Genomic DNA, 13,572 nt, shown 5'->3' on the forward strand with positions numbered 1-13,572 from the left:
CTTTGGATACAGTTATTTAAAGACACAGCTCTATTACTCACAAAAGTCCAAAGACTAGAGAGGGGTCCAAAGAGAGGCTGTAGGGAGAGGGAGGAAGCAGAGGGAGGGATGTGAGAGACCAGTCTTTAGTCTTCTCATTAATTCAGTGTGGCCCTCTCTTTCAGTTTTTTTTTTTTTTTTGAAAGCCCGCCCACCAACCATTATCAGCACTCAGGCCTTATATATGCAGCCTGTTTGCAGTTGTTTGTGAGTTTAACTACTCAGACCTTGCAGAAGACCAGCTTCAACTTAAACCCTAAACAGCCAGTCCTCATCCGCTACCATGCGAGAGTTCAAGAGTAAGGAGTTCTGGAGGGCCGTTTTGGCTGAACTGGTTGGCATGACCCTCTTCATTTTCCTCAGCATCTCCACAGCTATCGGGAACAAGAACAACACTGCCCCAGACCAGGAGGTGAAGGTGTCACTGGCATTTGGACTTGCGATTGCAACTCTAGCCCAGAGTTTAGGCCACATCAGCGGAGCCCACCTGAACCCTGCAGTGACCCTCGGGATGCTTGCAAGCTGCCAGATCAGTGTATTTAAGGCAGTTATGTACATTGTGGCGCAAATGCTTGGCTCAGCTCTGGCCAGTGGCATTGTGTATGGAACACGTCCAAATGAAACGGCTGCACTGGGGCTGAACTCTGTAAGTATTTATTTTGATAATTCTCCAAAAAAAAAGATATATATCCACATTTAATTTCAGCATGTTGTAGCTTTCATAAGGCTGAACTGAAACTGTTTACCTTGTCCTCTTCCTTAGAAGACATGAGATATCGTTAAAACAAGTGGACAGCTGCAAGAAATTTAAAGTGAACATATGCAAAATTAACACTTTGAGTTAAGTGCTTTTGGAAGCTTGGGTTTTACAGACAAAAACATATCCGTGAGCAGCGCTGAAAAACATAACTTCTCTGTTGATAACTTCTAACGAAATCGAATTCTGTTTCTCTGCCAAGTTACTGTCAAACTTGGCAGGACAATTAGTGTTAGTGTCAGGACAATCCCAGCAAACTGCTAAATGAGAAACTGGGAGGAGGGATGGGAAACTATCCATCTAAATAAAACCAACTGTTGTTCTGTTTTTACCCTCACAGCTTAATGGTGTTACCCCCAGCCAAGGCGTAGGCATAGAACTCCTGGCGACGTTCCAGCTCGTGCTGTGTGTCATTGCAGTCACTGATAAAAGGCGGCGTGATGTCACCGGCTCGGCACCCCTGGCCATTGGCCTCTCGGTCTGCCTGGGACACTTGGCAGCTGTGAGTTTATCCTCAAAAACATTGCAAGGTTTATCCAGCAAAGGTGCACCATGTTTCAGTGTGGTGAACCAGCAGTAAACATGGCAAAGCTCTCAAAGACCATAAATTTTACAGCTTGCTTTAGTCAATATCCTTCGTCCCAGAAGATAATATTACTTTGTGATTGCAGATCAGCTACACAGGCTGTGGCATCAACCCAGCCCGTTCCTTTGGTCCAGCTTTGATCCTGAATGATTTCACAGACCACTGGGTAAGTCAGTGGGTAAAACACTCAAGCATTTTATGCACACCTCACAACTCTGCACACATTATGTCTCAATGTTAAGAATCTTAATTGCTTCCTAAAAGCAAGTTAGTTAATTATAGCTAAAAAAGTGCATCAATAATTCAGTATAAGTCACTACCAAAAGGAAAGCTTCTTTGTTCACCAGGATTCTGTGTTATTTGCGGTTTGACTGATCAGTGTTGTCTGTTCCAGGTGTACTGGGTGGGTCCGATGTGTGGTGGCGTGGCTGCGGCTCTCATTTACGATTTCTTGCTGTCGCCCAAATTTGACGACTTCCCAGACCGCATGAAGGTGCTGGTGAGTGGACCAGTCGGGGACTATGATGTCACCGGAGGCAACGATACGACCACCGTGGAGATGACATCTAAATAGCTACACACACTTAACCCCAATGTACATGTCTATACTATTGTAAAAAGATATAAAATATAAAACAGAAAAGCTCTTTAGTGTATTTTAGCATTTTTGTGTTATTTTAATTACCAACATGGGGCTTTCTTCTACGGGTCATTTAGTGTCACCTTCTAATTCACTTTTTTTGTCGACCCAGTGCAAACTTTTCATCCAAACTGCTGCTTAAGTGTGCACTGAGGACTGAAATCCTAACAAAGCAGTTTGGAAAATCTTTTGTTTCCTTATCAGTATTGTATGTTGAGCCATTTTGTACATTTCTATATTTCTGTATCACTTCTTATTGCTGACAGATAAGATGCTGTGTGTGCACTCAAATGTTTCACTTTTATAAGTAAAATAAAAATAAAAAAAACACTTAACATGAGCACTTGTAATTGTTTGCATATTTATTAATGGTTTAATAGAAAATAAAGTAGACTTTTTTTTTTTAAGTTGTCACTATACAAACTCTCAACCATTTATAAATGGAAAGTTGAAGGTTTCATTAAAACACAACCAATACCTCAATTCAGTGCAGCGCAAAACATTTTAGGTTGGAGGTGACTGCTAAACACATGGTAACCGAAAGCTATTCCAATAAGAAGCAGGTTGTTAACTTATTCTTAGACAATTTTGCAACAGATCTTCTAAATTTAGCTTATGACCAATAAGCCGAAAGAGAAAAATAAAAAAATGAACATACATTCATTTTACCTTTCCCTGAAATTCTATGTAAAGCATCAAAATGTTTCTTTGTTGGAAAATTTAAGCAAATTTTCCATGAGTTCAGAGCAGCTCACACTCTGAGCTGCTCTGAACTCAGCAGCTCAGAGTGTGAAACCAAAGGAATGAAGATAAAAAAAAAACCTCCACAGCATGATAGCCCAAGATAAGACTGAGGTAAAGGTCATATTCTTCAGAGATAAAATAAAGTATAGCTGGCAGACAATACTTGGTCAAAAAGAAACATCATTGTTTTTCATGAAAATATGGATTGATCAAATTATCAAATTACTTTTTTATGCACCCGTAAAGAAATCTGGTGGCAGAGTTGTGAAAGCTTAGTTGAAATTAATGGTCGGAGGTTCTCAAATAGTAATGGTTAAACAAAGAAGAGGTGTGATGAGATTTTGCGGCATATTACAATATCCCAAGATTTCCCCTAAAAATGAAGTCTTTAGATAAATTATCATTTAACCAAACCATCATTTATACATGTAAATAAACAATCTGCAGCGCAAGTTAGTAAAAACTATACATGGACACCTCAAATTTTACACCATAAAGGTTTTAACACCGCTCTCCACATCTGTGCATGCCTCGCTGACAACCAAGTGCTGCTTTTTTCTTTTGTAGCTCAGCTGATTGACCAGATATGACTAAGAGACACAGTTTCACTACTGGGTTTTAGGGGGCGATGATGAGCTGGATTGTTAATTTCCAACTGAGAAGGACAGAATAAGAAAAGGACTGAAAAGAAATAGTAAAGTTATTTCTTGTTAGAATATTAATTTCACTTGTGTTGTTGTTGTTCCGGACAAATAAATTAATCATTCTGGGAAACAACAGGGCTCTCCTTATTTCTCTTCTGTTTGTGTTTTTTTCCCCTTCTGTTCGTGAACTGACCCATTATCTCTTTATCTGTTATGTCTTTGTGTGACTTTCTAACAGGAAGTAATGTCCTGCTCTCAGTGTGCTCAGTAAGCACAGTCACAGAAATCTGGCTACACATAGGTGTCAATGGAAAGATGCTAGTAAGTGGTAACAAATGAATAAATCAGTCTCACATAGACTCCATGATAGTGTGCATAGAGGTATGAAGTGCACCTTAAGTTGGATAATATGTTCATACTTAGTTATTTGCATTTAAAATTGAACCACAATCTCAAGAATAATCCTGTTTCACTTTGTGTGTGTGTTCAACACTCATTTGTGGAAGCTACAAGTTAAGCTCCAACCTTTTATAGGACATGTGTGGGAATACATAGAATTTAGATGAAATTTTACCAAACTGCAAAACTGTTACTTAAAAAAACTGCTCTTTACTAATGATTAAAGCTACCACTTTACTGCAACTTCTGCTACTTTCCCAAAGGTTCAGCCTACAAACAATACTAGGATTGTTTAAACTTTTGGTAAATTATAAGCCTCAGAAATAAAGTTGGTTCCATTTTTACTCTCATTTTGTAGTAAAAATGGAAGCAGTTTTTGAATTGCACAGTTTGTTGACAATGTTCATACAAACTGCTCATTTAGCAAAAGCACTTCATTACAACAGCACCAAAGAAGCTCCAACCACTTTTAAATTGCTAGGAGTATTTTGCCCCATAGGAAAAAAACAAAAAAACAAGGACAGGCAAGATACATACTCAAAGTATTCTGACTAATAGCTTTGAGTATATATGCATGTAGATGCATAGATACATCTATGCATGTATGCATGTAAATGCATAGATGCTATGCATAGATTGCTATACATCTATGCTATGCATAGATGCTATCCATAGATTGCATAGCATAGATGCTATGTTGCATCTACTTTGAAGTCTCCTTTCAAGGGCTATTTCTAAGTTATGTAAATAGTCTGAACTAAATTTAAACATCTCAAAATCAAACCTGAGCCTGATTTATTAGATATTCTTTAAACCACTGTCTAACATTTATGAATCATTCACTCTATTTGTAAAAATATAAAATGGAGTAAGTTTGATGTTTGTTTTTTGGCACAAGGATGACCTTGTTTGTCAATGGTAAAACCCTTAAACGTAAATGAAAAAAAAACAAAAACAATAAAACTTTCATTTTGTCCCAAAACATTTTGTACTATCTAATGTTGTGGGCAAAAACAATTATCTTCATATTTGTAACTACAATAAAAAAAATTTAAAAACTATAATAAACTGGATCTTGTTGTAACAGCTGCATAGAAATCACATTTCCATTTCCAAGATACAATAAAAAGCAGATGAATGCTCCACACTTAATGCTTCAACAAAGCCAAAAATTTTGCAACAGCTGACATTTGTTACTCCAAAAAACTAAAAGTGATGCTCCCTTGTATTGACATTTAAAGAAAATAGAAGATGAAAGAAGGACATGTATGACTGGGTAACATTCCCTTTCCTTTCAGAAGCAAAAGGGCGCCATGCTTGGATAGCTTTGCCCATTCTATTGCTGTCTCATTAATGTCTGCCTGTTTTCCTTCACACCCTTCAGGAAGGCAATTACATGCTTGGTTTGTGAAAACCCATACAAGTGGATGCCTTTTCCCTGGGCTGAACTATTCTATTATTTATGTTCTTATTTTTAAAAGTAAGAAGAAAAGCTGAAGAATATAGGTTAATTGACTTGGTTCCCAAAATGGCTCGTAGAAATCTGCTCCTCACTGACCAATCATCTGTTTTTATGGTTGTGTTGGCTTCTCATAACCTAAACCATGACACCCTGCTTTTAACCAAAGAGCTTACACATTTTTCCTTTTCTTTACCTTGTTAAATGCTCTTAAACTGTTTTCATTTCCTGCAGTTTGAAGATATAAAATGTTGTACACAGAAAAAGTTAATGTGGAAATTAAACCATAAACTTCAATATATTAAGGGAAGATTAACAACAAGAACCTCAGTCAGAAAAGCAGCCAAGAGACTTTTGCTGCGAATGTGAATCTGTTGATTGGACAACTTTTAGTCGAGTCCTCCACAGAGCTGGTGTTTATGGTAAAAGGTAACAGTAATTTTATTTATATAGCACATTTTCAGCAACAAGGCAATACAAAGTGCTTTACAGGAATTAAGAGGAAATACAAACAAAATAACAAACCAAAGGAAAGAGCAAAAGAAGAAACAGCTAATAATGTTGATCCAAAGTAAATAAACTAGATACTCCTATTCAGGGTTGGTAGATAAGTATAAGTAAGTATTCTCTGGTCTAATTCCTTTTCTGGTTTAGAAGAATAGGAGCTTAAAAAGTAGTTGCTAAGATAGTTTTTCTGGGTTCCAAGTTCTAATCCCTGTTCTGGGTTGCCAAATACAGTAAGTAAGTAAGTAAGTAAGTAAGTAAGTAAGTAAGTAAGTAAGTAAGTAAGTAAGTAAGTAAGTAAGTAAGTAAGTAAGTAAGTAAGTAAGTAAGTAAGTAAGTAAGTAAGTAAGTAAGTAAGTAAGTAAGTAAGTATCCTCTGGACTTCTGGTTTGCTAGATAAGTATAAGTAAGTAATCTCTGGATACTCCTATTCAGGGTTGGTAGATAAGTATAAATAAGTAAGTTTCCTCTGGTCTAATTCCTTTTCTGGGTTGGGAGAATAGGAGTCTAAAAAGTAGTTGCTAAGGTAGTTTTTCTGGATTCCAAGTTCTAATCCCTGTTGTGAAAGCCAACTCAACCACAGAGAAAACATGTGGTCAGATTAAATCAAAACTTCCTGGCTTCTGCTTTTCTTCAAAATGGACAGTTAAAGGACAAGTTAAAGTTACAGATGGATTGGTTAGGAACTTTGTATTGGCTCAGAGGTTCACCTTCCAACAGGACAATGACCCTGAATATTATGCCAGAGGTACAATCAAATGATTGAGATCAAAGTATAAATACGTTAGAATGGCCCGGTCAAAGTGGAAAAGGTGTGAATGTCTATCTTTATATAATCGTTCCACTCAATAAGCTTAAGCTGTTTTTCAAATAAGAAAGAGCAAAAATCTCACCCCTTAAATGCAAATTTCACTTTTTAATTGCAAAGCTGGTAGAGATAATCCAAAGGATTTGCAGCAGTAGCTGCAGCAAATAGTGGCTCTACAAAATATTGACTGAGGCAAACTGAATGAAAATGTTTGCCACACTCTTCAGATACTGTCAAAACTTTGAAAACCAAGTATTTCTTTCACAAAAACAAATAAATGTTTTTGGTTGTACTGTGATAAAATGTGAAAAATATGTATGTCTTTCAGAGGCACTAAATGAATAAAAGTTTAACTTTAGGCCCATCTTGAATTAATCTAAGTTTGGAGATACCTTCAGCATACCATATAATATTTGATAAGCATTTCCTTCTACTTTCTACTTTCCACAGGTCTAAAAAACTTTCCTTCCATTGTTTGAGAATACTGTTTGCTGAAGCTGCTTATCAATTGATTGATCTATCTTTATTGCTCTGTTTTCACTTTTGCATATCTCTTGTGTTCTTTAAATTCACCTGTGTTGAAACATGAAGCCAAAGCCAATTGATCCGCAATAAAGGCACTAATAAATAAACAAATAAATAACAGGGAAAAGTGGGATGAAAGCTCCGATTGTTTTTATTATAGGCATGCCGTGTGATTCATAATCATGCCACTTTCTGCAGTACACGTTCCAGGAGGCAACTTTCTAGGGATTCACGCTAATACTGTGACTGGGCCTTTACTGTTTTGTATTGACACTGCCTGGTTTCAAGGAAGTGGCACTTTTCTTAGAATTTTAGCATTCATTTTCAAAGAGCCTGGGTCCTTCAGCTCCTCCTCTCAGCTTTTTACATTTCATAAGAGGAAAAAAGTCCTATAATTTTTATATGTTTTTTTCAAATTTAATGACCAGTTTGAATACAATCCACTGTTGTGATAGAACTAAATCTTCAGAGGTTTTGGTGAATGATCTGTGAATGAATGCAAGCGCTGTCTTTTACAAGAGTACTTGATGTCATCATGGGTGGTAACAGACCATTAACAGTTCTGCAAAAAATGTGATGGAAATAAGTGATAGCTAGATAATATGTGATCAGAGCCTTATTTAAGGAAAACTGCACACACACAAAGTCAGTAGCTTGGCTTTTTCTGAACAGAACACTTAAAAGCAGTACTGAGCTCTCTGGCCTCGAATTGCACAAACTCCTGACCTGGACTCTGGATTACCAGCAGCAAATGGATATAATGAACACCACTATGTAGTGTGAAACATAGATTTCTCATCATGTTATTCTAACATATTTTCATCCATTTCAGCACATGGAAGGCACATCATTAAAATTGTAAGTATCATTTTACATTGCTTGACAGAAAGCATTCACTTTGATTATTCATTTCTCGTTTGTCCACTTCTGCCTTGTTTAATTACTTAAAAATATTCCCAATCTATAGCTACAGTATATCACGTTCAAAATATTTTGTGCATCTGCAAGAGTTGATTTAGACTCGCGAATCGTATTTTTATTATCTGAAATTGGCAGGGTATGAAAATTATGGATGAGTGCAGGGTGAGGACACGGTGAGGTGCTCCTACTGGCAAAAAGATCAAAGTCAGTTTTAATAAGCTCTGAAATTCTTCCCTTAACCAGAGAGAGGTTCTCACCAAGTCAGATGAAAGCCACCCTTCGGACCAATCGATTAGCTGGGAAAAGTTCATGCAAAGCTTAACCAGAAAAAGTTGTTTCTGTCATTGTTCGTTGTGATTTGTATCAATAACCATGCAGTGCTTCTAAACCATATTTGTTTAAAACTTTGATTAAAAGCAAATAAAAAATAGTGGTTTAACAAACAAATATGTCAAAATTAAGGTTTTTGTAGAGTTAGACACTCAATACAATTTAAACCCTCTGAAGCAGAAGATCAGGTTTCTTCTTCAAGAGTCATTCTTATTAATTTGCCATAATTTTGTCAGCAAAGGCCAAATCCATTGTTGTTTCAAAGTGGTGGCAGACAGAATAGCTCTTTTATTTTCTTTCTTGGCCAGAAAACAACTGTTTGCAAATAACATTCTGCGTCTTCACTGGCTGCCCAGGCTGCCAATAAAACAATGAGACCATATGCAGTGGAGACTTTATTCGTGTCCCCTCTGCCCCTCCATCACACGGTGCCACTCACATGAACTGTCCTCATTCTCACTCCCATATTGATTTTACTGCATTTATATTCATTTTAAGACAGGTCTCATTTATGCTGAAGAGATGGTAACACTGATATAAACAACCATTTATGTAGAGGAATGACACCCCCCAGCATGATGCTGTTACCACCATATGTCAACTGTGTAGATAGTTTTTTCAGGTTGATGTGTGCTGTCAATTTTCTGTTACATTAGAAAAAAATAATCTGGAAGTTAAAGTAGAACTCAGAACCAACAGCAGAACCACAACAATATAGCAGGAGAAAGCAAACGTCCAAAATACTCCTAATATAGCCATCCAGACGAGGATATTGTTTAGAAAAAGAGAGATATTCTTGTTGGCAGATCAAATACAAGCTATGAGTGTGCATTACACGGGAAACTTAGTCACCCACTTAATCTCAGCAGGTATTAGGGGAGACTATATAACACAGGTGTCACCCATTTCCAAATTAGGCAACAGAAAACCTGTTCAGAGGACACTTTTTTTTTTTTAAGTGCTTGTGACACCAAGCGCCCAAAGCGCTGCGACATCCTGGGCAGGCAGCCAGCCAACCAGCCACCCAAACTACAATTGACTATGAAATAGCAAAACTTAAACCTACTCAATTTTATGCTATCACAAAACTAAAGCATTTTCAAGCAGACTTATAAATGACCGGTTATCTAAAAATAGAAGAACAAGATAAAGCAGAGCACAATTCAGAGATGTGCAACAAAATACTCAAGTTAGAGGCTGTTTGTAGGAAAAGGAAAAGTAGGCATGCAATGCTGTGTCGGCAAAGGTGATGCTTTAAAAGGTTTCTCATTCTTTTCTCAGGAAAGAAGACAGGAAGTGGCATGGCCCTTTACCCCACAGGTTCTTTTGCGCAGAAAGGCAGAGCAGGAGTCTGGTTTCCTTGTCATGCATTCAAAAGGTCATATTTTCTTTCCAGTGGTAAATGACTGATGTTGGCCTCAATGCAGTCAGCATGGCACAACATATGCTTAAAAATAGAATTTGAGCTATAAGGACAGAAAAAAAAAACATTTGACAAGACTTTAAGCATGAACTGAGATTGTCAAGATGCCTTTTTGGAGTCAAGAATGATTGAAAATGTTTATTCTCAATAGAGAAAATATTTGAAGTTCGTTGAAATTGCAAGAAATAAATGACGACTGCAAAGCTTTTGCATCTTCCAACAGAGGTCAATCTTCTCTGCCTTCTTTGAAAAGCCTTTTAGCCTTGATAAAAAGCTAATAAATCTAATAAAGGGGGCAACTCCTCAGCATCTATGTACACCTAGAATTGCGTACAGTTTTCACAAAAGGTTCTGTTTTGGTGATAGGAGAATCAGACCATGAGATGTTCTTTAACACATCCTACACATTCTCAATGGGATTTATTTTCTGGGCTCTATTGTGGACAGTCAGTGTGTGAAAGCAGTGTCTCGTGGTTTCTGAACAACTCTTTCACAATTCAAGCCCACTAAATCCTGGCATTGTCTGCTAAAGTGAGATGGTTGCTTAAGACGTGAGAAGCTGCTCACTGAGTTACTTAGTGTTATTTAACTTGCTGCCAGCTGCTCTGAATCACTGCAGTACTTTTCCAATTAAAGTCTCCTACCTACTAGTGCAGTCAAGGTTTTTAACTTTTAATCCTTACAATATGTTTTGCTATTAACTCAAAAGAACACCCAGATAAAATCATTAGTTGTGTATTAAACTCTTTTTTTTTCTTTTAATTCTAATCTACAAGGTTAACGAGTAATAACAACAGTTTAGTTTGGTTTTACATAAGCTGTGAATAATAGTAAAATGCATCTCAGCCTTGAGCTAAACTGGAAAAGTACTGAACAGAGCATGAGAAACAAAGGACAGGTTCTGAAATGCAAATGCCTTGACTTTCCTGATCAGGTAGAGTTTTTCTAGTTGGGCTGGATGAGGGCAGGTCAGTGTTACACGCAGTGTCCGGTTGCAGGTACAACCAAATGTAGTGCCTCTGTGCACTTTGACACGCAAATGTCACATAAGGTCTGCTGGTTAAACATTTTCTAAGTTTCCATGTGAAAGATTAAAATGTGAAGCTTTTCTGGTGAAGAATAGAATTTAAACACAGAAATTTGTACAAAAGGGAGCGGTAAAGGGTGGATGTGATCAAAATCTAGAGTTATGGCCTACATGTATTCTACATTTGGATGAAAATTTAAATGGCATGTCACCATGAGAACACCATGCCCTCAGTGAAACATGGTGGTGGCAGCATAATGCTGTAGGGATGGTTCTTCGGCAGGAACATCTGACAAAGGAATTATTCCTTAATAAAGATAAATGACAAAAGTTTCAGTCTAGATAAATAAAGATGGCAGAGATGTGCACCAAATGACAGGGTGGGGCTTAATACAGATTTGCACAACACTATTCAGATTACAATAATATGTATCCTTTCCTTTCACTTCAAAATCTTTGCTACTTTGTGTTGGCCTAGCATATAGAACCCTCTAAGAAACAATAAAATTTGTGGATTTACCTTGACAAAATGTGGGAAAGTTCAATGGATGCGATTATTTTTCAGGGAGATGGTAAGAGATAAAACTGGGATTGCTTAGTGGAGCTCATTTGAATCCTTGCATTAACTTGAATCTGCTTATGACTGGCAGGGACAATGTCCTCGGAGCCTGGTGCTACATGGATAGAGCAGATGGTTGGTGCAGTAGCTGGCAGGGCCTTTGTGTATGGTCTTATTCTAGAAACAACACATTTGCTTGGTGTTAACAAGCAACAAGTGAATCCAATTTTTCAGACTCATGCTTTTTCTGATAAATTACATTTAATGCTCGGACTGGGTGGAATTTGGGGATAATGCAGTCAGTCTAATCTGGTTATGTGGAAGGGTCGTGTTGTAGCATTTAAGACTGCCTTACTTGCTGACAACTGGTGATTTACTAATAACTGTGAATTATTGAGGTCTGTACTTGTGTGCAGCAGAGGCAGGCCTTCTTTTATCAAAGACTTTCATAGGATGAAAGCATGTGCTGACCTCTGCAGTAACTTATGTAGTGAATCAGGCAGATAAATAAAGTCAATTCGTTGCAGGCTTTGCACCACTGGTGCTTAATCTGTTAGGTATTTTTCTATGCATCTCATGAAGTCCAAGAAAACATCCAGATCACAACTGACTTTGATAAAAGAGCCCATTGACATTTTTTTTTCTTTCTTAGATGGAGTCAGTCCATGTGAAGATTTTGACATAAGAGTCCCACCTGCATTGATAAAATTCAGTATCTTGACAGGAACATGCCTCTAATCATTGGGCTCCCTGCAGGGGTGGGACGCCTTATTGAGGTGAGTTAATCAAAACATTCCTTCATTTCCCTAGTCATTAATTTAGCAGATGATTCCTCCATTTCACAGAGGCCTCGTACAATAGATTGACTTGGTATGCTCTGGCTGATGTGCAGCCAGGAAAGCAAGAGATGTTCTCCGCTGATATACTGTATGTTTGCAGATCAACAAGGCAGGAAGCGGAATCAACTCATCTCTGTCCTTTGGCCCAGTAGTTCATTGTGCTGAAAATGAGAACTAGCAAGCTATTTCATTTGTACATATTGGATGTGCCTGTCCTGTTGTTTGGTTTTTCAGGTGTACTGGAAAGAGCCGCTGAGGGATACACATCTGTATAATTACCTGCTGTCAACTGAAGATGAGCTCTTCTGTTCTATTGTGCTGTGTTACAATACAGAAAAAATAAACTAAACCATTTCTAGAGCATGCTAAGTGTATAATGTGGTAAAAAAAAGAGCTGGTCTGAGAGGCAGAAATATGGACAAAAAAGTAGCAAATAAAATATTTCTCCCCATATTGTTTTTTTGTCTCTTTTATGCACAAAACATACCTACATTGACACAAGTATTCATTCTATTTTAAAGGTTTTCATTTTTATTTTGCTAAACTGCAAACCTCAGTGGAGATTCTAAGATTTTATGTGAAAGAACAACACAAAATAGTGCCTGATTGTGAAGCGAGAAGAAAATTACACTTTTTTTTTTTTACCAAGAAATATTTTTAAAAAGTGTGGCATTCATTTATTTTCACCCTCGTGAACCACATGTAGCTGCAATTACAGCAGCAAAATATATTGATTTATTTCTCTAAAAGCTTTGCACACCTAAAGGCTGAAATCATTCCCAATTCTTTTTTGCAAAAAAAAAAAAGAATTGAATTCTCAAACTCTGTCAGATTAGATAGAGAGCTCCATATGTCACTTACTTTTTCTAGGCCTGTTTCTTTCCTTTACCTCTAAAAACAAAGTATTTAAAAAAAAATTGTTTTGCTTTTGTATATTAGAAACAAATAGGGATAAAAATTACAGAAATGAATATTCTGGGAGGACTTCAACTGCAGGCCATGTTGGTATGTGATTGTTTTTTTAGGGGCATGTCAGTGAAGCACATCTGCTCCCTGAAGTGAATTTGGTCTACCGGTCAGTCATCAGATTGGTGGATCAACATGTGTATTCTGCATGCTGACACAAAGGCTTGGGTACATGTTGCAGAAAATGAACTATAGACGCCAGGACAATATTTACATGTTATTTAGTATTTTTGTCCATGGTTTATGTTACACACTGCTAAAAATTCAGTAAAAATATGATGTTATTTAGTAGTTTACATTGAGGGTAAAGTGAGTTTCTTGCCTCATTTTAGTTGATAATGTGCATTTCAGAGCTTGTGACTGACCAGATTTAAGGATTCAGACTTCTCACTGCTGTATCCA

General features: G+C 37.2%; 1 protein-coding gene and 1 long non-coding RNA gene across 3 annotated transcripts; both read left to right on the forward strand.

The window, feature by feature from the left end:
• The first annotated feature begins 240 nt into the window (after window positions 1-240).
• On the forward strand, window positions 241-2,362 carry aqp1 (aquaporin 1 (Colton blood group)). The gene is made up of 4 exons (XM_005809446.3): window positions 241-685; window positions 1,137-1,298; window positions 1,468-1,548; window positions 1,777-2,362. Exons 1-4 carry the CDS (start codon window positions 323-325, stop codon window positions 1,954-1,956), a joined length of 786 nt encoding a protein of 261 aa, XP_005809503.1. The 5' UTR covers window positions 241-322; the 3' UTR covers window positions 1,957-2,362.
• Window positions 2,363-7,550: 5,188 nt separating this feature from the next.
• On the forward strand, window positions 7,551-12,655 carry LOC111608999. 2 transcript variants are annotated; one of them, XR_002752963.1, is made up of 4 exons: window positions 7,622-7,963; window positions 9,638-9,734; window positions 12,018-12,141; window positions 12,305-12,655. It is a non-coding gene; the product is annotated as an uncharacterized LOC111608999 (long non-coding RNA). The 2 variants fall into 2 exon arrangements; XR_002752962.1 differs by having other exon boundaries at window positions 7,551-7,963; window positions 9,638-12,141.
• Window positions 12,656-13,572: the final 917 nt, after the last annotated feature.

The sequence above is a fragment of the Xiphophorus maculatus genome, chromosome 6 (genome assembly GCF_002775205.1).
Source record: "Xiphophorus maculatus strain JP 163 A chromosome 6, X_maculatus-5.0-male, whole genome shotgun sequence".
Taxonomy (NCBI): domain Eukaryota; kingdom Metazoa; phylum Chordata; class Actinopteri; order Cyprinodontiformes; family Poeciliidae; genus Xiphophorus; species Xiphophorus maculatus.